A 22,204-nucleotide genomic window follows, 5' to 3' on the forward strand; every position below is an offset into this window, starting at 1 on the left:
CAAAATTTTCAACCTCCGTTGTCTGTGATTTTTTCCATCAAATGCTGTGTCTGGTTGTCTAAGGTTGTCACTGGTTTTGTGTGACAAAGGTGACAAAAAGAATTGAAGTGTCAAATATTTTATTTTTGTGAGAATTTCCCCGCGTGCTGCTTGTGGTTGGCTGGTCACCGGACAGACAAACAGGGCTATTTTATATAGCATCTACTCAATAAATAATTTTTACAGCAAACCCTTCATTACATCTGTCCAATTACAAAAAAATTGAGAACAAATTATATTTTCTCGAATTTGTTAGACAAGATTTTTATATCATATTATATATGGATAACTAATGAGGGATCAAGTCTCCTCAAATTGAGGCAACAACTCAAAATCCAAAAATCCTGAAATTGTGGTGGAGTGTTGGCATTTTTATCTCATCATTTTTGCTGTGAAAAAATGATAGCATTTGGTCATTTTCGGGAGAAGTTGTTCAAATTTTGCGTGGCTACTAAAAAACAACTTTAGGAGGAACAAAACACAATAAACCTAACCAACTTATCATTTTATGTGAAGTTTACTTTCGACATTTTTTATGCTTTCTCCAGAAACTAAAACTAATATGCCGACCATTGCTGGCTATAGATCGAGAATCCATTGAAAATACGCAGAGATATGGCCATTTCCGTAAAAACGGTTCCGGAAACATGATGAAATGGTAACATATGGGAATAATGCGAATATGGGTATCTAACTTCATGGCTCTGCAAGACGATGATAACAGAATCATTTCCAGGATGATAGTGTCCACAGCCACACAGCAGATTCCAGGGACCTTCGAGGAGGGACCGGTTTTGTAACCATCTGGAACCATGCATACATGAGTGTAAAATTTCATGTTTTTCCAAGACGATGAATATAGAATCTATAATAAAGATACATTTTAAGGTCTGTAAGACTCTTTAGCCAATTTGTAACAGGTTCCGGGTGCTCTGTCAAAGTGACATCTGTTCAGGGTGTATGGCCAATCCCGAACCATTTTCACGAAAATGGCCATATTTCTGCGTATATCTGACGGATTTTCAATCTGCAGTCAGCATTGAACGGCATATTAATTCTAGTTTCTGGAGAAAGCATAAAACATGATGAAAGTAAACGTCACATAAAATGACAAGCAGAAGAAAAAATGCATTTTTAACACACCCTCGAGAAACCCGGAACATCTCCGGTGGTCAAAGGCCAAACTAAGGTTTCAGAAGAGGATAGAATACTAGAAGAGTGTCCGCGTCCGATGGTCCCAGTTTAATCGAAATCGGATTATTTTACGCAAAGTTATGCTTATTTGAATTTCGCAAAAATTTTGCCTATCTCAACCTTTTTGTCTAACCCCTGTATATTCAAAATTTCAGGGAAATCAAAAAATACAAATATAAATCGACCTTCGATTTCACAGAGAATTGCTCAATAGAAAACCAACAAACGAGCTGCAGTTACATGACTTCATTTTTCTGAACTAGATAAGGTCAGGTTTCAAGTAATGCATTCTCTGTGTCGCGTAAAAAGTAAAATAGTTTGTTGAACATGGGTTCAAAATTGTTCATAGGCAGGTTCCTATTTATCATTAAAATAGTTTGCAACTCGCTGCCAAGCTTTATTTCTAGCACTCGCAGTATTTAGAACAGCTCATGCTGAAAAAAAAACACATCCTCTTGCAACTAGTTACACCAATAACTCTCCTAAGCGAACGTCCCTTAAACATAGTAAAAAATATACGGTCCGATCAATTTGGTATTTATCTTAATTATCTTTTGAAAATTAAACTTCATAGTTGAGTTCATTTTTGACCAAAATTTTAATTATAGACTTTTATATATTCTGAATCCTTGCTCAAAAATGCGTATTCTGACAAAAAACACGACTTTTTTTGTGTTCGGAAATGTATGAATTTTGTTTTGTTTGTTTGAGAAACTACATATGTACACATACTTTAAGAAGCACAGCGTTGAACTTAATTTTTAAATTACAAAAAAAACACAGTTGAAAAAAAACTATGAAAAGCTTTAATAGACCACTGATTGCCATTTTCGAACTGAAAGTGCCCTAGAACGTTGAATTTTGCCAAAAACGATTGACTTCTATCGAAGAAAACGAAAGGTTTGATACCCATTTGTTCAAAAACAGTATACCGTCGTGCGGGGCTTCTTTTGACTCCGGGGCTACTTTGGATTTTTGATTTTCTAGGAAAATTAAATTGAAAAAATATCAAATTTGTAACAGAAAGTTGCAATTCAACTATCAGCAAGACATCCGAATGTTGATAATGGCCATTTGATAGAAATTCACGCTGTAAATCTTGTTTCAAAATGTCCAAAGTAGCCCCCGGTTTGTCAAAAGAAACCTCGCACGACGGTATTGTCGTTTTCTCGGAATTGTGTAAAATGGATATATGATATACAGTTTCTCAAACAAATGATTCAAATGCAATTGCTTACTGTGTCAAGATGCAGAGGTAAGAAGCTATATTCGGATAGTTTCCATTATTTACGTTTATTCGTATTAATCGCAAAATCCCCATCAAAAGCAGCTTGGTGCGAGAAAATCGACTAACGATGAGTGCTAAAAAGAATCGAGACTTTTCTGGGAAACATTATATTTTGGCCACAACTTTCTAGTCCATAGTCCGATCAAGACTAAATTCAATAGGAAACAATGGGCAGGACTCTTCACCTCAATTTGTCGAACTAAATCGATTCGTATATATGACACTATGAGTCTTCGGACGCAACGGTATGTTTATTACATGCTAGAGCAACAATATGTGTCTCATAGACTATCTGTTCTTTTACCAATCTATTATTTAAATTTTGTGGTCGTAAGATTATCAGAATTGAATTTAGTTGAAACTGCTACAAGAACTCCCCCACCATACCATAGCGAAAGATTTTTTTTTTTTGATCTACTGTCGTCGATGGTGAACATTTCCAGGTGAACATCATATGGCATCATACTCAACTCCAATCCGCTGATCATTTAATCCCACTTTTACGGTACTCCCCAAGTTTTTGGATGCTTTCTGCATTCGAAAGTTCATTAGCAAATAAGACTGGAGGAAATGACAATCTGTTTCACAAGATAAGCTCAAGCACAGAGGCACAAAAGTTGATACATGCTACCATACGGTTAAAGTTTGTACAACAGATATGACATATCAATAAACTTTACAACCTATATCAACAGCTGGAGCAGCAAATTAAGTAATTGACATACACAAGTACAAAGGGTGAAACCCCTTCCAACGGACCGTTTTATGCACATTTTATACACAGACTGATTGATGTGTGAAATGTTTACCTTTCCGGGAATGGGATGAGGCGTCATAGATCCCGTCAATTGAGAATGTGGAATGATGTTGTCATACCTGTAAATAAACAAAAAAAAGTAAGTAAGAAGCGATCATTAAAAAATATATTCGGTGCGATTACATCGACTATATTGTTCTTTCCAGTATGAATACAAATAATGGTGAATACAAAATGATAAAGTAATACAAAATATCGAGGCTGTTACTGTGTAATGAATTTTGTGTACAGAGTAAATTTGTTTTGGTACCCCATTATAAATTATAGCAGACCCAGAGCCGTAGCGTGCATTCCCGGCGCCCTTGATGAAATCTGTTTTGGGCGCCCCTCTCTTGCTAAAGAAAAAAATCACAAATTTTTTAATTTTTTTTACATTTCAATTACTATTGGGACTGGCAGAAAGGCTTTCGTTCGTGTTGATGCCTCACGGTCTAGGACTCTCAGCATTACATCGGGTGTGCCCCAGGGCAGCGTGCTGGGACCTTTACTGTTTATCGTGTATATCAATGACTTGACCAACGGCCTTACCTCTGTAAAGCTTCTGTACGCTGACGACCTCAAAATTTTCAGAGTAATTCACTCTTTGCTTGATTGTGTTGCTCTACAATCTGAGATTGACGTACTCCGCCGTGGTGCGATGAAAACGGAATGAGCGTGAATGTGGCGAAATGTAAAGTAATCACCTTCTACCGAATCATATCCCCAATAATGTACAGCTATACTTTTTCCGATGCTGCACTAGAGTGTGTTTCGTCGATTCGTGCCTTGGGCGTTACAATTGGCTCTAAATTGTGGTTCAACGAACATATGTCTGCAATAACGGCGAAGGCACTCGCAGTTTTTGGATTTCTTCGTAGGAAAGCAGCGCATTTCACCGATGTTTACACCTTGAAAACTCTGTATTGTGCACTAGTGAGGAGTATTTTAGAATATGCTGCCCCTATTTGGACGCCGTACCATACGACCCAAGTGATTCGCATTGAACGAGTTCAAAAGCAGTTCATCCGTTTTGCACTTTGGCACCTACCGTGGAACGATCCAATGCACTTACCTGACTATAGAGCCCGATGTCAGCTAATCGACCTGGAACTACTCTCAACTAAACGTCTCAACTTCAGAAGACTTGTAGTGTATGACATCATCAATAGTAACATAGACTGTCCGGACTTGCTCGTGGATGTACAGTTGAGCATACCTAGCTATAGCCTGCGTCACGCTGATTTACTCGCTGTCCCAACCCACCAAACAACGTACGGATACAATAATCCCTTTAGCTCTTGCCTGAGAGCTTTTAATAATGTTTGTAATTTGTTTGATTTTAATGTGTCCAAGTATTGTTTCAAATCTAGGATAAAGAAACTTAGAATCGATCCATAAGACGAATAAACAATTAATTAATTAAATACACTGAGGTTGTATTTTATGCAGGTCGTAATTTACGCAACAATTTTTACGCAGTTTTGATTTACGTGGAACGTATCCCTCGCGTAAAAACCGTCTTCAGTGTAAATGAGGAAAATATGCCAAGCTTCTAAATAGATTTTGTGTCAAAAGGCAAAATTTCAAAAAAAAATCCAGTGTTCGCCGATTATGTGAAGGAACAGTAAACCTTTACGTATATTATTCAAGTTCAGTACTTCACTCTCCGGCATCTTCAAATATTTGTTGGCAATTGAGTTGTAAAGAACTGGATTCCCTTACTTGAATTGATAAGCACCCGCTGTTATATTAAGTGTTAGTGTGCATTGATTTGTTAGGCAGACATTATCGCTGGGCTCTTTAGTTCGCACAAAACAAACATTTAGTATAGATTGATATTTCAAAATGTATGAAGTTTTGCCAGAGCAGACTGAAACAAATTTGTGGTGCTATCATTAAACACAAACCACAACAAAAGGTGACGAACGTATGCCAGCGGCAATTGCTATCAGAAGGCAAATAGCACCATCCGCGGGGTACACATTCTGTTCTATAAATTATCCCTCAAATCAACTACATCTTCCAGAGTGAAAGCAGAATTCGAACAAGGTGGACGACCCTCCCAGCGACAATATTATTTCCATATCCTACGCAGGAGGCTAATAATTTTCCCTTCCCATTTCAGGTCTTGAAGAGCTTCACTCAACTCTTTCTCCAACATGGAGGCACTGCTCAACAGCCAGTGCGCAGCCCAAAGCCTTGGGCCAGCGAATCAGCTGTTTGCCATGCTGATCCAAACGATAATGGCAGCCCAGTGTAGCATTTCCCCGCCAGACATGTGGCCCAAGGATTATGGCCCGACAGCGCTGAACGAAGGTCTTCAAGAGTATGATTTCATAATTGTGGGAGCGGGATCGGCAGGATCCGTTGTGGCGAACAGACTATCTGAGAACCCAGACTGGAAGATTCTTTTACTGGAAGCTGGAGGAGATCCCCCTATTGAATCAGAGGTAACTATTTGTTTTGTCTTCAATGCACTGAAAATTTTCAAGAACTAACAATTTCTATGTTTCATTGCTGTCATCACTAACTTGGTACGTTGCATTATGTGGTGGTGGAATTTGATATCATATTCGGGTAGGTCCCGGGGCTTTTTCTGCATACCCAAAAGACGCCCAAGGATTGGGAATATTATGCCGAAGTGTCCGAGAGAGCTAGCAGAGCAATGCCTAATGGCAGCTATTGGCCTCGGGCTAAGATGTTGGGTGGGTGCAGCTCGATGAACTTTATGCTGTATGTTAGAGGCAATAAGCGGGACTACAATAATTGGGCTGAAAGTGGATGCGTCGGTTGGAGCTGGCAGGACGTTTTAGAATATTTCAAGAAATTCGAAAGCAATCATCTTTTTGGAAATAATGAGTACCATTCGCTCGATGGTGAATTGAAAATTGGAAGCTTTAATAATGAAAGTGAGTTCACAGTGGTGTTTAGTGATGCTGCGGCTGAACTAGGTTTTAAGAAATTGAAAGATGTTAATGAAAACAACTACATTGGAATGGTCGAGTTACAAGGTACCTTATATAATGGTAAAAGACAAAGCACTGCGAAAACTTTCTTGAGTCCAGTGAATCGGCCGAATTTGCACGTGATAAAATATGCTCATGTTGTTAAGATCAAACTAGACAAGTTATCAGCTACTGAAATACAGTTCAAACTTAGGAATTCAAAACTTTTGAGCGTCAAATCAAAAAAGGAAATTATTTTATCTGCAGGAGCAGTAAATACCCCACAAATTATGATGCTGTCCGGTATAGGACCAACAAATCACTTGAAGCGTCATGGAGTGCAAACAATCGTCGATTTGCCGGTTGGAAGAAATCTGCAAGATCATGTTATCGTTGCACACTTCATTGCTTTGAAACCTGGGAAAAGAAGAAATGATCTAAAAGAAGACTATTTGAAATACCTTTTTCAACAATCCGGTTCTTTCGCTGGTAACGGTGGTACTCATATCAGTTTATTTGTAAATATCGGGTCACGGGACAGCGAATATCCGAATATTCAGTTCCACTACCTTTTCTTCGAAAAAGGTGACAAATATCGCTTGCCTCAGTTCTTAAAGCTAATGAACTATCGACAAGATATAGAATATGTGTTGAAGGAAGTTTGTGGCACAAATGACATAGCTGTGGCTTGGATAACGCTACTCAATCCCAAGTCAAAAGGACGTATCGAACTCAAGAGCGGAAATCCATTCGAGAAAGTTAGAATTTTTGCAAATTACTTGAAACACAAGGATGATGTAAAACTGTTGGTCAATGGGCTTAAGCTCCAACGTAAGTTTCTTAAAACTAAACCACTGAGAGCTCTGAATGCAACAGAAATACAGTTCGTGCTACCGGAATGCGACGAGTATTCAAGAGAATCGGATGAATACATGGCGTGTTACGTAAGCTTCTTTTCGACTACGATTTATCATCCCGTTGGAACTTCCCGAATGGGTCCTGCGAATGACCGACGAGCTGTTGTAGATCCTCAACTCAAAGTGCGAGGCATCGACGGTTTACGGGTGGTTGATGCCAGTATTATGCCTAGCTTAGTTAGCGGAAATACAAATGCCCCTGCCATAATGATTGGGGAGAAGGGAGCTGATCTCATCAAATTGGATTGGCTTTCGTTTGGTTCATCACATGTCGAGTTCTAACCAAGCACCTCAAAAAGATAACAACGTGTAAAAGTTTGTGTGCATTTTCGTTGTAGTTTCGAGTTCCGAGGTATAATTTATTATAGTTCAATTTATCTTCTATCAACATTGATATGATTTATTGTCTTTCAGTTGGTTCCGCTTTTCTTCTATCTACAAAATTCTACTTATGATTGGGCATACACGACTGAGCGTTCTGACCGTGCCTGCAAGAGTATGCCCAAGGGGTGTTTTTGGCCAAGAGGGAAACTACTTGGGGGTTCAGGTGGAATCAACGTTATGGTATATATTAGAGGAAACAGGCGTGACTACGATCAATGGGAGCAGCTGGGGAATACAGGTTGGGGATGGTCCGATGTGCTAACATACTTCAAGAAATCCGAAAACAATGTGAACCCTTCGATTATCAATTCCAATGGAGGAAAGTTCCATGCAAAAGGAGGTTATTTAAATGTGGAGTCTTTTCATACTGAAGATCTTTTGGTTGATCTGGTGATAAAGGCTGCAACCGAAGCTGGATATCCGGAAGTGCTGGACATGAATGCCGATATTCATATAGGGTTCAATCGCCTGCAAGGTACTATCGTGAATGGAACACGGTGTAGCCCTGCGAAGGCGTTTTTATCATCAGTGAAGGATCGTTCGAATTTGCACATTATTAAGCATGCACATGTAACACAAGTGCTATTTGATCCTGACAAAAAAATCAAAGGTGTCAAATTTTTGATCGGAGAGAAGAATGAATTACAAGTGAATGTTAGAAAAGAAGTTATATTATCGGGTGGCGCCATCAACACACCCCAACTTTTGTTACTTTCTGGAATAGGTCCCGAGAAAGATCTTCGAAAAATGAACATTTCGACAATTTCCGATTTGAATGTGGGTAAAAATCTTCAAGACCACAATGTAGTTCCGATCTACTACAAGGTCCATGCAGCATCTGCAACACCGTTCGATTTGAAATCAGAGTTTGTTGACCATCTGTTGGAGTTTTTAATGACACGATCTGGACCGTTGTCAAACCACGGCCTATCCGGTTTGACAGGATTTGTTAATACAGCGAATGCCTCCGACCCATTCCCGGATATTCAATATCACTACTTTATGGGACGGAAAATGTCTGGAAGGACGAAGCAGATTATTTCTCTTATCGGTTATGAAGATTCGGTGGTCAACTCATTGCTTGCTGCAGAAGAGCAAGCGGATTTGATAGGAATCTATGTAGTATTACTGAACCCAAAGTCATGGGGAAAGGTGAAACTCCGCTCAATAAACCCTTTTGATAAGCCGCGCATAGATCCAGGCTACCTGTACCATAAGGACGACGTAAACTCCATGATTGGAGGTATACGTATTCAGCAGAAAATCATGGCATCACTCGCTATGTCATGTGTAGAACCTGAGGCTGTCAGGGTAGATGTTCCAGGCTGCGCTACTAAAGTTTACGACACTGATGAATACTGGGAATGTTACATTCGACACATGGCCACCACACTTTACCACCCGGCTGGTACCGCCAAGATGGGACCAGATTCGGATAGAAATGCTGTTGTCGATCCTAGACTGCGAGTTCGAGGCGTTCGGGGGCTTCGAGTAGCGGATGCCAGTATAATGCCTGCTGTGATAAGTGGAAATACCAATGCACCGACGATGATGATTGGAGAAAAAGCTGCAGATATGATTAAAGAAGATAATGGGATGATGATAACGTCACACCATGACGAGTTATAGAATATTCTATATGTGTTGTCAAATAAAGTAAAACAGTATGAGCACAATAAAAATGGGTTCGTATGCTGTGTGGTACACTTCACTAACTATGGCCTTGGAAATTAAAATATGGCACATTAACACTTGGCACCTAACGAGAAAATAAGTGGAAGGATAATTAACTTGTTGACATTTTTAGTTTGTAGATATGGTCTACGAGCTACGCGGCACAAATATCGATTGGGAATATAAAGCTTTACGTTCTCGACGTCATAGTTTGAGTAGTGTAGCCGGAGCTAGCTGGCCAAGGGGTCTCGTTCTTGGAGGATCAGGAACGATTGGTACAATGAAGTATGAACGTGGAAATCGTCGGGATTATGATAACTGGGAGCAGCTAGGAAACGTCGGATGGAGTTGGAAAGATGTGATTAAATATTTTAAAAAATCAGAAAACAACAATGCTTGGCAGTCGAGTAAACTACATGGTACAAAAGGCTTCTTATTCGTCGATAACTATGAATCATTAGATCCGCTTAATAGAATAGTAATGACAGCAGCCAATGAGCTAGGATTTGAAAATATAAATGATTTGAGTATAGCGAAGAATTTAGGTATAGGATGGGCTCAATTCATGGTGGAAAATCGTACTCGTTGCAGTTCAGCAAAGGCCTTCCTTAGTACAATTAGACACCGGAAAAATCTACACGTAATGAAACATGCTTTTGTTACATCAATATCATTTACTGGTGACAACGTTGCTCGAGGTGTTAACTTCATATTAAGAAACAAGCACAGCTTACGAGCAATGGCTAGGAAGGAAATAGTTATATCAGCAGGTGCAGTGAACACTCCTAAATTATTGTTGCTATCAGGAATCGGTCGAAAAGTTGATTTGGCACCATTCAACATAAGCCTTCGAGCTAACTTGAACGTTGGGTACAATTTACAGGACCATGTGGCCATTCCACTTTTTTACAAATTCAGCAAACTGTCCCAAAGCGATATCTATTACAATTTAGAAAAAGTGCTGAATCTTTTCGATTTTGCACTGAAGAATCGTAGCCAGCCTTTGACGAGTCATCACATGGCTGGCCTCACATTGAATCTAAACACGCATAACGCTTCAGGTTCATTCGCGGATGCACAAGTGGTGTATCAGCCGTTCAAAAAAGGCGGATTCACTTCATATTCAATGCTGCGCAAGATGGGATACAATCACCAGGTTGTAAAATCAATACAGCGGATAGAACAGGAAGCAGATGTAGTTATGGCAATGATTTGCGTTCTCAATCCCCAATCAAGAGGTGTAATAAAGTTGGTCACCGCTGATCCATACCAAGATCCTGCTATAAAAGCAGCATACTTCAACGAATATGAAGATCTGAAAACCCTGGTCCGTGCGATCAAGATTCACCAGCAAATGCTGACTACCAACTCATTTCGCAATAGCGGAGCACAACTTCACCGATTGAATATTCCCGCTTGTCAGTTTATTCAGTATGCCACTGATGAGTACTGGGAGTGCTATATCAGGCATGTCTCTGTTAGCATGTATCATCCTGCTGGAACCACTAAAATGGGGCCTGATGATGATCCGGAGGCGGTGGTAGACTCAAGATTGAAGGTGAAACAAGTTGCCAATTTGCGAATACTTGACGCTAGTATCATGCCGAGAATCGTAAGTGGAGGGCTAACGGCACCAACGATAATGATTGCTGAAAAGGGAGCTGATATGGTGAAAGAGGACACAATTATATAACGTTCTATTATGTTTTGAATCTTCAACACATCGGATAGGGGGCACGTACTAATTTAATTTTAGTCACAAATCATGATGGCTTAAGCTATTTTCAATTACAATACTAAATTGAAACTGAACCATGAGCTCTACGGCGAACCCAGTATCCAGAAGGTAGCTAAAGCCGGAAGGGTACGATGGGCAGGACATGTTGCAAGAATGCCGGACAGCAACCCTGCAGAGATGGTGTTCGCTTCCGATCTGGCAGGTACGAGACGGCGTGGAGCGCAGCGAGCGAGATGGGCAGACCAGGTGCAAAACGACTTGGTGAGCGTAGGGCGTATCCGAGGATGGAGAGATGCGGCCTCGAACCGTGTATTGTGGCGTCAAATTGTTGATTCAGTGTTTTATGTTTAGATGTAAACTAAATAAATGAAATGAACTAAATTGAAACAGAATAAGTACTATATTCTTTGAGAGATTGTAGATTGTCGGTTTGCAATCTAACATGATTCGAATTAAAGTCGATTGGCAAAACAGTACGGAGCGTGCTAATGAATCGGGCCTCAGTCTAGTGGATGGTCGACTGGTAAAATGTTGGGTGGATCCAGTTCAATCAACTCAATGATGTACATTCGAGGTAACCAGGCAGATTACAAAAAATGGAAACGTGTTGGAAACCCTTAACGGCGTGTCAGTACTGTGAAGGCATTTTTTAATCAAATTTAAAATCGAACAAATTTGCATATTACTAAGAATGCATTTGTTGTGTCATTACATTACGAATCTGGAATTGTAGTACGCGGAGTTAATATGATAGTTGGTAGTCAACATTCTTCAAGGGCAATAGCATCAGAGGAAGTTCTTGTGTCTACAGGTGCAATCAATCCCCCACAATTATTGATGTTATCTGGTATTGGAACTCATTGTCCGAACCCGGGGTACAGCTACCGGATACAGGAATTGATTTTATACCATAGATACATTATATATCTAACAAATTATGATCGTTATTTGATGTATGACTAATATTGGCCATCTCACTATAATCAGAATGCATTCGATTGATTTTAATACTGTTGATTCAAGCCTTCTAAAATAAGGCGCTGGGTGATCTTCCCCTACAGTTTGTCAACAGTTTTATTCCAAAAGGGGAAACTGATTCCGTGAAACCTTACTCGAATATAGGATACAAGTAATATGTGCTGCTCTCAATAAACATATTCAAGAAAAGGATGTGGCAATATTTTGCAAAAAAAGCATTCATGAATTCGTGAACTAACGAGTTCACGGTGTATTTTTTCGGGAACAACAGTAACGGATTCGGGAATACAGTCACGTTTTCTGGAACTTTCTAGAAAACGTGACTGGTGTTCCCGAATCCATGAATTAAATCACGGTGTATTTTTGCTGGTTCACGAATTCGGGAACGCTTTTTTTTTGCGTGCAACATAGATTCAAAATCTCGAGGGCAGCTTTGCATTAGGTTTGCTGGCCAGTAGCATCAACCATCGATTACAACGGGCCTGTTAAGCAACACAGTTGATCTTATTGTGCTTCGTGATGGCATTCGAATGTAACAAAAGTTATTTATGACAAAGATATTTAGAAATTATAAAACAAATGAATCATTTGTTTAAGAAACTGCATATATCCATTTTTCACAATTCCGAGAAAACAACAAAAAACTGTTTTTTGAACGAATTGACAGGGAATCTTTTGAATTCTTTGATACAGATCAATAGTTTTTGGCAAAACTCAACATCCTGAGACACTTCCAGTTTGAAAACTGCAAGCATTACTTTATAATTGCTCTTCAATGTGCGTGTACATATATAGTTTCCCAAACAAACGAAAAATTCTTCATACATTTCCGAACAATTTTTTTCCTATATTTTGCCAGAATACGTATTTTTGGACGAGGATTCAGAATATATGAAAATCTCATTTTGACCAAAAATGTCACATATGCAGTTTCTCAAACAAACGGTTCAAATATGCTTAAAAATGTCATTTCAGATTATGACAAACGAGAACATAACTTGGATGATTATTGATTTTGGAAATGTTACTTAAGGCACATGAGTTATAGAACTCATCATGTGTGTAGCACAGCAAAATTGGGTCCATGGAGTGATCCGGAAGCTGTGTTCGACTCGGATTTAAAAGCCTATGGGGTTGAGAGATCACGAATCATTGATAGTAGCATAATGCCGGCTATAGCTAGAGGAAACACAATATCAAATATTTTATGTCAATAAAGGCGCTAGCCACGTTCTTAATATCATATGAGAAGGAAAGGATTTCTAGTCCGACTCTCGTTGCAAATAGATACCGAGTATATCTCTGCATCTCCACGATTGTCTAGAGATAGTATATCGTTTAGATACCAGATCGTTCGATGTGCCTATGCGCCGAGGAGGAATTTCCCGGAGGAACTTCCGAAGGTTTGAGAAACTTCCAGGGGGAACTTGCCTGAGGTACTTCCCGAGGAACTGCCAGAGGAAATTCCCGGAGAAACTTCTGGAGACACCTTCTGGAGAAACACCTCAGAGGACCTTCTCGGAGGAGCTTCCCGGGGGAACTTCCCGGAGAAACTTCCGGAGGAGCTTCCAGAGGAACTTCCCAAGGAACTTCCCAAAGAACTTCCGGAGGAACTTCCCGGAGAAACTTCCGGAGGAACTTCCCGGTGGAACTTTCCGAGGAACTTCCGAAGGAAAATCCCGGAGGAACTACCGGAGGCACTTCCGGAGCAACTGCCCGGAGGAACTTCCCGAAGGAACATCCCGGAGGAATTTCCAGAGAAACTTTCCGGAGGAACTTCCGGGGTAAACTTTCCGGAGGAACTTATCATCTAAAACACAGTTACCCAAAGTGGTGGGTCGCGACCTCCCAGCCTGTGTAAATCTTATATAAGGGGGTCGCGACCTCCCAACTTTGAGATGCTATGATCTAACAAGTAATCCCATATAATAAACATGTACTCCAGAGCAGTGTTGGTAAAATCACTCATAAATCTCATTCAACGAGCGCTCCCGTGCGACCGAAATCGTCTGCGATTTTAAAGAAATGCATCACGCTTGAATTTTTCATGGCAAAACGCATCATTTCACTCATCTGCCAAAAAATCATTTTGGTTTAAAAAAGCATTTGAAATCAAATTGGGGGCAATTTATTGCTTATACATAAAATAGTGTCTAATATTTTATGCGACAAACGTCAATTCATTGTTTTTAACGAAGGAGAACAAAAGAAAACCTACAATGATTCAAATGGATGATTCAACTCATCCATGAGTTTTTAGGTGCTGAGTTGGGTGCGTTTCAACTCACGCTTGATTTGAATCATCCATGAGTTTTGAGATTTTGAGTTTTTACCAACACTGCTCCAGAGTAATAAGCATTGGCGTAAATAAGGGGGGGGGCGGGGGGTCCTGGCCCCCTCCAGACCTACTTGTGGCCCCCCCCAGAAAATTTTGAAAAGTAATTCCAACTTAGTCAGTTTTTATTTCATTTACATATTTCCTACATATTTCTTAATTTTGATTATGAATTCTATAAACATATTTTTTGTTGCGTTATCACATCTATGACCATTTGTTCAGCAAAGCATCGAAATATTTAAGTTGGACCCCCGGGAACATTTTCTCGATTTTTAAGCTAAAATCAATGCCGCTTCTAATTCAGTTGCTAGCTTAAAATAATAAATTTGTTCTGCATTTGTTGACTAGTATCCTGGTCGCAGAAACATAAATACATAATTGTATTAAGATATAAATATTTCTGTTCTATTAAACTGCCATCCGCTTCAAAAAAGACTGAAGCAACTAGGCTAGATGTACCAGTTTTGGCTATAGCGCCAGTTGTCGCACTAGTGCTTTATATGCAAAATGGCCAATCAAATCACCACAAACCAAGTTCATATCGATAAAGCATATTCATATGATACGATAACATCTTTGATTTCCTCCAAAACAAGCAAAGCATAATTGTAAAAATTGATTTTGCCTAATTTTTGACGTCCTTTGCACCAGTTGTCGCACTAGTGGTTCCTATTTGGCCAGTCCCATAAGAAAACAATGGGATTTACCAAATAAGGAACCAAAATTAAGAATAGTGCCACAACTGGTGCATGCGTTCCTATTATGGATTAATCAATTTTGAGAATTATAACAAATTTCATTGTGGTTTTCACAGCTGTTCTAAGGAGCGGGAAGTAAAACCTTTCGCTTGATATATAAAGTTCACCCACATGTCTTTTACTTATTTTTTTAAAAATAGTTGTAGTTATGTATGGCGACAATTGGTACACCCACCCTACATCAGCACATGTACACAAATCCGGTCAATGAAATTTCGAACGACTATTCTTTCGAAAATCATCGAGTTAATCGCAAGGTATGCCGCAAAACAGTTGATCAAATTCCTATGGAGCTTTTTGCTCTCGCTATATAATTTTTTTTTTAAATCTATTATTTATTTGGAAGGCTCATTTGCCGTGAAATCCGGCTATATAATTCTGGCACAGAAAGATATAAAATTATAAAACTTAAGAATCTTTTTTAGAATGACAGAAAAATCAACTACGCATTCCATTGAAAGTATTAGGACAAAACTTAGGCAACCTTCGCACTCACAATAGAGATTGCATTAAAGAAATATTTTTATAATCCTCGAAAGATCTTGTTCCATTTATTTTTTTGGCGATTTCATAAGGATCATCGGAAAACTCTTTTGTGCCTGCTTTAGTTAGAATTTATTTTTAAGGATAAAAAAAATAGATTTAGAAACCAGTTCGTATCAGAAAACATTTCTTTTGCAGCACAATTCAGATCGATTTGGTTGCTTCTCAAGTCTCATGGAATTTATGACTCATAAAAAACACTTTAGGATTCATTATTGATTATGACAAAATTTCGTGGAATTTATTCCACATCTAAAGAGTTTCAACAATTTCAAGTTTCAAAAAAATCGAGATCTTTATGCATTAAGTAAACATGGAAATGCTTGAAAACTTTCAGAAATATACTCATATCGAATTACATTTATAGATAATTCGAAGAAGATTCTTGAATCTTAGATTACACACTTATCCACATTTAGTAACATGGAGAAGACAAGTTGACACAGACACAGCGTTTTGAAGCAATCACAGCATCATTGGAAATCAATTGTATTATTCGCGATTTTTTATATTAGTTATAGGACGAATGAGCGATAAACTTAGTCAAACAATTTCTATTGCAATCCATGCGCACAATGCTTTAAATCGCCTTTGAAAATTACATCCCACCAGCTGGTGCCATGGCCCCCCCTAGACCGAGACTCTAGTTACGCCTATGGTAATAAGATGGGTATGATTTTAACTTTCAACCGATCAAATTTTCACAATAACACTAGCGTCGTCGAGCAGATGAGTTTCGAAATAATATGATCCATAATCATATGGTTTTGACCCCTAAAACATTCTGAAGAAGTCAGCAACTTTCTAAAATTTACGGATTCCACAATATATAACCCAACGAGTATTTTTATATACATTAGCGCTGCCAAGCGGGTGAGTTTTAAAATAATGTGATCTGCAGCAGTTTCGTTTTGTGCTCTTGAACAAATTTGTGGAAAACTACAACTTTCTACATCTTATGGAATCCACAATAGCTAAGCAAACAAGTATTCTCATATACACTAGCTCCGTCAAGCGGATAAGTTCCGAAATAATATGATCTGCGACAGTTTCGTTTTGACCTCTTGAACAAATTTGTAGAAGACGGCAACTTTCCAAAATTTACGGATTCCACAATATCTAACCCAAGGAGTATTCCCATAGCGCCGCCAAGCGGATGAGTTCCGAAATAATATGATCAGCAACAGTTTCGTTTTGACATCTAGAACAAATTTGTAGAAGACGGCAGCTTTCTAAACCTTACGGATTCCACAATATCCAACCTATCGAGTATTTCCATATACACTAGCGCCGCCAAGCGGATGAGTTCTGAAATAATATGATCTGTGGCAGCTTCATCTTGACCTCTTGAACAAATTTGTAGAAGACGGAAACTTTCTACATCTTACGGATTCTAAAATATCTTGGTTAGCACCAACCACGCAATTTGTATGAAAATCACAACTAGCTCTGACGTTTTGAGGTCTCCAGAGGTCATTTTTGGTCTCAACATCTCAGACAAATCTTACAGGACGGAAAAATTTGTGAGTCCCAAAATTGTTCGAATCGGTGCACTAACGGCTGAGATATAGTGATTTGAAAATAGCGTTCCGACTTTTTTCGAGGCTTGGTCGTTCGTGTAAGTAAAACTTATCTCAGTTGGAGTAGTGTTAATGGCTTCTGCACGGGATGTCACACATTTCTTTGTCATCAGTTTCTTGATATTTTCTTGCTTTTCGTTCCCGGAGATGTTGGATCCAAAGTGTCATGTCAAAACATCCTACTTCTAGCGCACCGTATTTTATCCTTACAACTTTCGAATTCCTCTAGAGTTTCATGTTGCTTCCTTCGAGTACCATCGGCCCCCTTTTCAGGTTCATTCGCGGTGGATGAATCTGAGGCATTTGTGGCAGATAACGATTCACTGAAAGGCGGGCCGTACTGAGCTTCGGCTGCAGAAGATACTGCTCTTCTTTGGTAGTTCATTAGCTCAGAAAGTAATACTCTATTCTTGCGTTCTGGGAGGTGTTGGTTCGATTCCCTCCGGTAGAAAGTGGATTTCTCGTTTTCAGTATCATTTTCCATATAGTACATAGTAAGACTCAGCAGCATCGTACATCATGCGAGGAAGCAAAAACGATTACAATGAATGGGAACGATTTGTGCGTTGAATAATTATGGGTGGAATAAATGTATTCTGTTAAAGAATACTCATTCAAGACACACAGAACAGCCATCCGAAACCAACAGGAAGGAATATATTGAATACGGTAGAGTGTAGCTTACTATGGAAGGAGAAATACGTAGTGCTGAGACATTCTTGAATTTTAAGAAAAATGCAAAAACTTATCACATAATTATCAAAAATGCATTTGTTGTATCATTGCATTAAAAATAGGAGACCGATGTAAAATGTAAGGTGATAAAAAGCACGAGCAAAGGAATTAAAAAAAATGCACGATTGAACAAAAATCATCGAAATAGACATTAAGCACGAATCTTCACTAGGGAAGCACACAATTTAATGGAATATTTCAACGGAAGACAATGAAGCACAATTTTCAAAACACAAATTATTCAAGTTTCATAAGAGACAATCCATTTAAACAATATTAGCTTGTTCTAGATTGTCGAATTACATTCCACCATGATACGGACTGAAGTTGATTGGCAATATAGAGCGGAGCGTGCGAATGATTCGAGCCTTAGTATAGTGAACGGAACTTATTGGCCAAGAGGAAAAATGCTTGGTGGATCCAGTGCAATTAATGGTATGATGTACGTGCGAGGAAACCAAAACGATTACGATGAATGGGAACAGCTTGGCAACGCTGGTTGGGGCTGGAATGATGTTTTAAAATATTTCATCAAATCGGAAGACAACCAAGATCCGGAAACTGTTGGAAGTTATGGAGGAAAATATCACGGAGTTGGAGGATACCTGAGTGTTGAAAATTATGAAGGAATGAACGTGTTCAATGAAATACTCAAACAAGCTACGATCGAGGCTGGTCATAAGCAGTTGATAGATCTGAACGGAGAGGAGCATATTGGCTACGGTAGGGTGCAGTTCACTGCAGAAGGAGCTGTACGCTGTAGCACCGCGAAGGCATTTTTGAATTCCATTAAAAATCGAAAAAATTTGCACATTATTAAGAATGCCTTCGTAGTGTCATTACATTATGAATCAGAAAATGTAGTACGAGGGGTTGATATGATTGTTGATAATCTGTATCCGTTGAGGGCTATGGCATCCAAGGAAGTTATTTTGTCTGCAGGTGCAATCAACACTCCTCAGTTATTGATGTTATCTGGCATAGGCAGACGTAATGATTTGACATCACTGGATATACCTGTGAGGTCGGATCTAAACGTCGGAGGAAATTTACAAGACCACGTGTTTGTACCATTATTTTTTGGAATTGGTAAATCGATCACCAACATTACAGAGATCAGGGAAGAAGTGTTAGTGAGATTGCTTGATTTCACTATACGCAATAGAGATACGTTTATCTACCTCAACAGAATTGATGATGTTATGGGATTCGCAAACACGAAAAATAGTAGGGCGATGTTTCCAGATGTGCAATTTATCAACATGTTCATCCCAAAAATGGATGGTGATTCTGTGCAATATTACGCAGGGATGGGATATCAGAAAAATGTACTGGATTCAATCAGGAAGTACATTCAAGATCGTGACATAGCCGTAGTTTGGATAGTTGCCATTGATCCAAAATCACGTGGGCGACTCCAGCTCAAAACATCTAATCCGTACGACCATCCGAAAATTGAAACAGGGTACTTTCAAAACCCTGATGATTTGGATGTGATTCGGGAGGGTATTCGAATACAACAAAACCTGTTTAACACGGAAATCTTCGAAACCTTCGACACGAATTTGTTGAGAATAGACATTACTGAGTGTGACGTATGGGAGTATAATTCGGATGATTTCTGGGAATGTTATATCAGACATATGAGCACTGCTATTTATCACCCAAGCGGCACAGTCAAAATGGGACCATGGAATGATCCGGAGGCTGTTGTTGATTCGCAATTAAGAGTCTACGGAATCGACCGTTTACGAGTGATTGATGCCAGCATTATGCCGACGGTAACTAGTGGAAATACCAATGCGCCGACCATTATGATTGCCGAGAAAGGTTCTGATATAGTTAAAAATCAGTACAGCTAATAGTATGGAATCTATAATAATTACATATTTGCTGCAGATACATCACACACGCTAGTATTGCGGTTACACCTTACCATATTTGTATGTACAAATAATGAAACTTTATCAAACGAAACAAACAAAAATATAGAAAACATCAAAATCATGAAATCATGGAATTTTTTCTCAAATCAGCATTAAGGGTGAAATCTGCACTTTCACAGAGAACAAATGATTATAAAGGACACGCACCGATGGATTGTGGTATTGTGGAGGATTCAAATCAAAGCACAAATTTGTGATAAATGTAAAAAACAACTCATTCAATCAATATTGCTCGTTGTAGATTGTCGTATTACAGAATAGTATGGTTAGAACTGACGTCGATTGGAAGTACACAACAGAACCGGCAAACGATTCAGGTCTCAGCACCGTTAGTGGCACATACTGGCCAAGAGGGAAAATGCTGGGCGGCTCCAGTGCTCTAAATGGAATGATGTACATTCGTGGTAACCGAGATGATTACGATGAGTGGGAGCGTTTGGGTAACCCTGGTTGGGGTTGGAATGATGTTTTGAAATACTTCATCAAATCCGAGGACAACGGAAATCTAGAGGTTATCGGTAGTTACGGTGGAAAATATCATGGTGTAGGGGGATATCAGAGCGTAGAGTACTATGGCGAGCCGACCGTGTTCAACGATATACTTAAGCAGGCGTCAATGGAGGCAGGATTTAAGCAACTGTTAGATTTTAACGGAGAAGAGCATATTGGATATGGAAGGGCCCAGCGAACTGTTGAAGGGGCTACGCGTTGCAGTACTGCAAAAGGTTTTCTAAATCCCATACAAAATCGGAAAAATTTACACATCATAAAAAACGCATTCGTAACGTCTCTCTATTTTGAATCCGGAACTGTAGTGAGAGGTGTAAATATGATTATAAATAATCAGTACATTTTGAGGGCAATAGCATCAAAAGAGGTTATTTTGTCTGCAGGTACAGTTAATACTCCTCATATATTAATGTTATCGGGAATAGGCAGACAAGAAGACCTAGAACCATTTGGCATACCAGTGCGAGTTGAACTAGATGTTGGTAAGAACCTTCAAGATCACGTGTTCGTGCCGGTACTTTTTGGTATAGGAAAACCCCTCACTGATATAACAGAAATCAGACGTGAAACTCTTGTAAAACTATTTGACTACACTTTACGTAACAGAAGCGCATACATCGACGATAGATTGTGCGATATCATGGGATTTGTGAACACGAAGGATAGCAAAGCCCAATTCCCGAATACACAATTTATGTATCTTTTCATCCCTAGAGAAGATTTTGATACTTTAGATTTTTTTTCCGGAATGGGGTTCAATAACAATGTGTTGAATTCGATTAGGGAACTAATTCGAAAGCAAGACATCAGTGCTACTTGGGTGACGAACATCGATCCCAAATCGCGTGGTCGTATTCGGATTAAGTCATCGAACCCGTTCCATCACCCATCGATTACTACCGGTTACTTTAGCAATAGAGAGGATTTAATCACCATTCGTGAAGGCATCCGAATTCAACAGCATTTATTCAACACGGCAGCTTTCGGAAGAGTTCAAGCCCGTTTGTTGAATATTGATATCCCGGAATGTAAAACTTGGGAGTACGATTCGGATGACTTCTGGGACTGCTACATACAACACATGAGCACAACTTTATACCATCCCGTTGGTACCGCTAAAATGGGACCATGGAGCGATCCAGAAGCGGTGGTCGACCCGGATTTGAAAGTCTATGGGATCGAAAGATTGCGAATCGTAGATGCCAGCGTAATGCCAACCGTTACCAGTGGCAATACGAATGCTCCTACTGTAATGATAGCCGAGAAGGCATCAGATATCATAAAGAAAACTTATTTGTAATGGAGGGAAAGTTACTTGAAATCGTTTGGTTCACTGTGTATATATGTAACTATGTAATAAATAAAGTATACAACGTTGGTCTCTTTCTATTTTATATATTTATTCTACTAAGTAATTTATTTCTTAAAAGATCAAGGTTAAATTTAGACAGCTAAATACTAATACTGTATTTGGACAAGAAAAATAAATCTATAAATTTTAATTCGTATCTTATTGGAATGAATATCACATTTAAATAGCATAACTGTAGCACTTAAACTGTCAGAATGATTATTGACTAGACATTACTGTTCAAGGTAATATCAACAAAGACTCAATTATATCATTGAAATAAATACAAAAGAAAATTGATTTGCGTATTGTAGAGGTAAACTATTAACTTCAAATGTAGTTCGACAAAAAACTAACACAAAACGAATACAACGTAATTTTTAACTTTTTGTAAAATCTGTATATCAAAAAGCTTTGTGCTGTCCCAAATGTTTTGTACCCGTGTTCAATTTATTCCTGGTTGTTGGTAATTAAACCTGTTCATCACTCT

At 39.0% G+C, this 22,204-nt stretch overlaps 5 protein-coding genes across 17 annotated transcripts in view; 4 read left to right on the plus strand and 1 right to left on the minus strand.

The window, feature by feature from the left end:
- The window catches only part of LOC134223873 (flotillin-2), a 619,172-nt gene that overhangs the window by 88,386 nt on the left and 508,582 nt on the right, over window positions 1-22,204 (minus strand). The window lies entirely within an intron of this gene.
- Window positions 1-22,204, plus strand: part of LOC134223869 (glucose dehydrogenase [FAD, quinone]) — a 36,250-nt gene that overhangs the window by 9,192 nt on the left and 4,854 nt on the right. For 2 of the 5 annotated variants that reach the window (XM_062703084.1, XM_062703080.1), the window contains exon 2: window positions 5,443-5,767. In XM_062703084.1, coding sequence (XP_062559068.1) covers window positions 5,477-5,767 — 291 coding nt within the window. In that variant the 5' untranslated portion in view covers window positions 5,443-5,476. Of the gene's footprint in view, window positions 1-5,211; window positions 5,367-5,442; window positions 5,768-5,898; window positions 7,532-7,593; window positions 9,230-22,204 lie in introns of those variants that run through there. The other 3 variants (XR_009982756.1, XM_062703081.1, XM_062703082.1) reach the window with 3 other exon arrangements.
- Window positions 9,333-12,016, plus strand: LOC134223870 (glucose dehydrogenase [FAD, quinone]-like). The gene has a single exon (XM_062703085.1). The coding sequence runs from the start codon at window positions 9,380-9,382 to the stop codon at window positions 10,928-10,930; it is 1,551 nt and encodes a 516-aa protein (XP_062559069.1). The 5' UTR covers window positions 9,333-9,379; the 3' UTR covers window positions 10,931-12,016.
- LOC134223871 (glucose dehydrogenase [FAD, quinone]-like) lies at window positions 15,057-19,780 on the plus strand. Its single transcript, XM_062703086.1, has one exon. It carries the CDS (start codon window positions 18,219-18,221, stop codon window positions 19,767-19,769), a length of 1,551 nt encoding a protein of 516 aa, XP_062559070.1. The 5' UTR covers window positions 15,057-18,218; the 3' UTR covers window positions 19,770-19,780.
- Window positions 20,116-22,157, plus strand: LOC134223872 (glucose dehydrogenase [FAD, quinone]-like). The gene has a single exon (XM_062703087.1). The coding sequence runs from the start codon at window positions 20,116-20,118 to the stop codon at window positions 21,661-21,663; it is 1,548 nt and encodes a 515-aa protein (XP_062559071.1). The 3' UTR covers window positions 21,664-22,157.

Source organism: Armigeres subalbatus, chromosome 3 (assembly GCF_024139115.2).
Source record: "Armigeres subalbatus isolate Guangzhou_Male chromosome 3, GZ_Asu_2, whole genome shotgun sequence".
Taxonomy (NCBI): Eukaryota; Metazoa; Arthropoda; class Insecta; order Diptera; family Culicidae; genus Armigeres; species Armigeres subalbatus.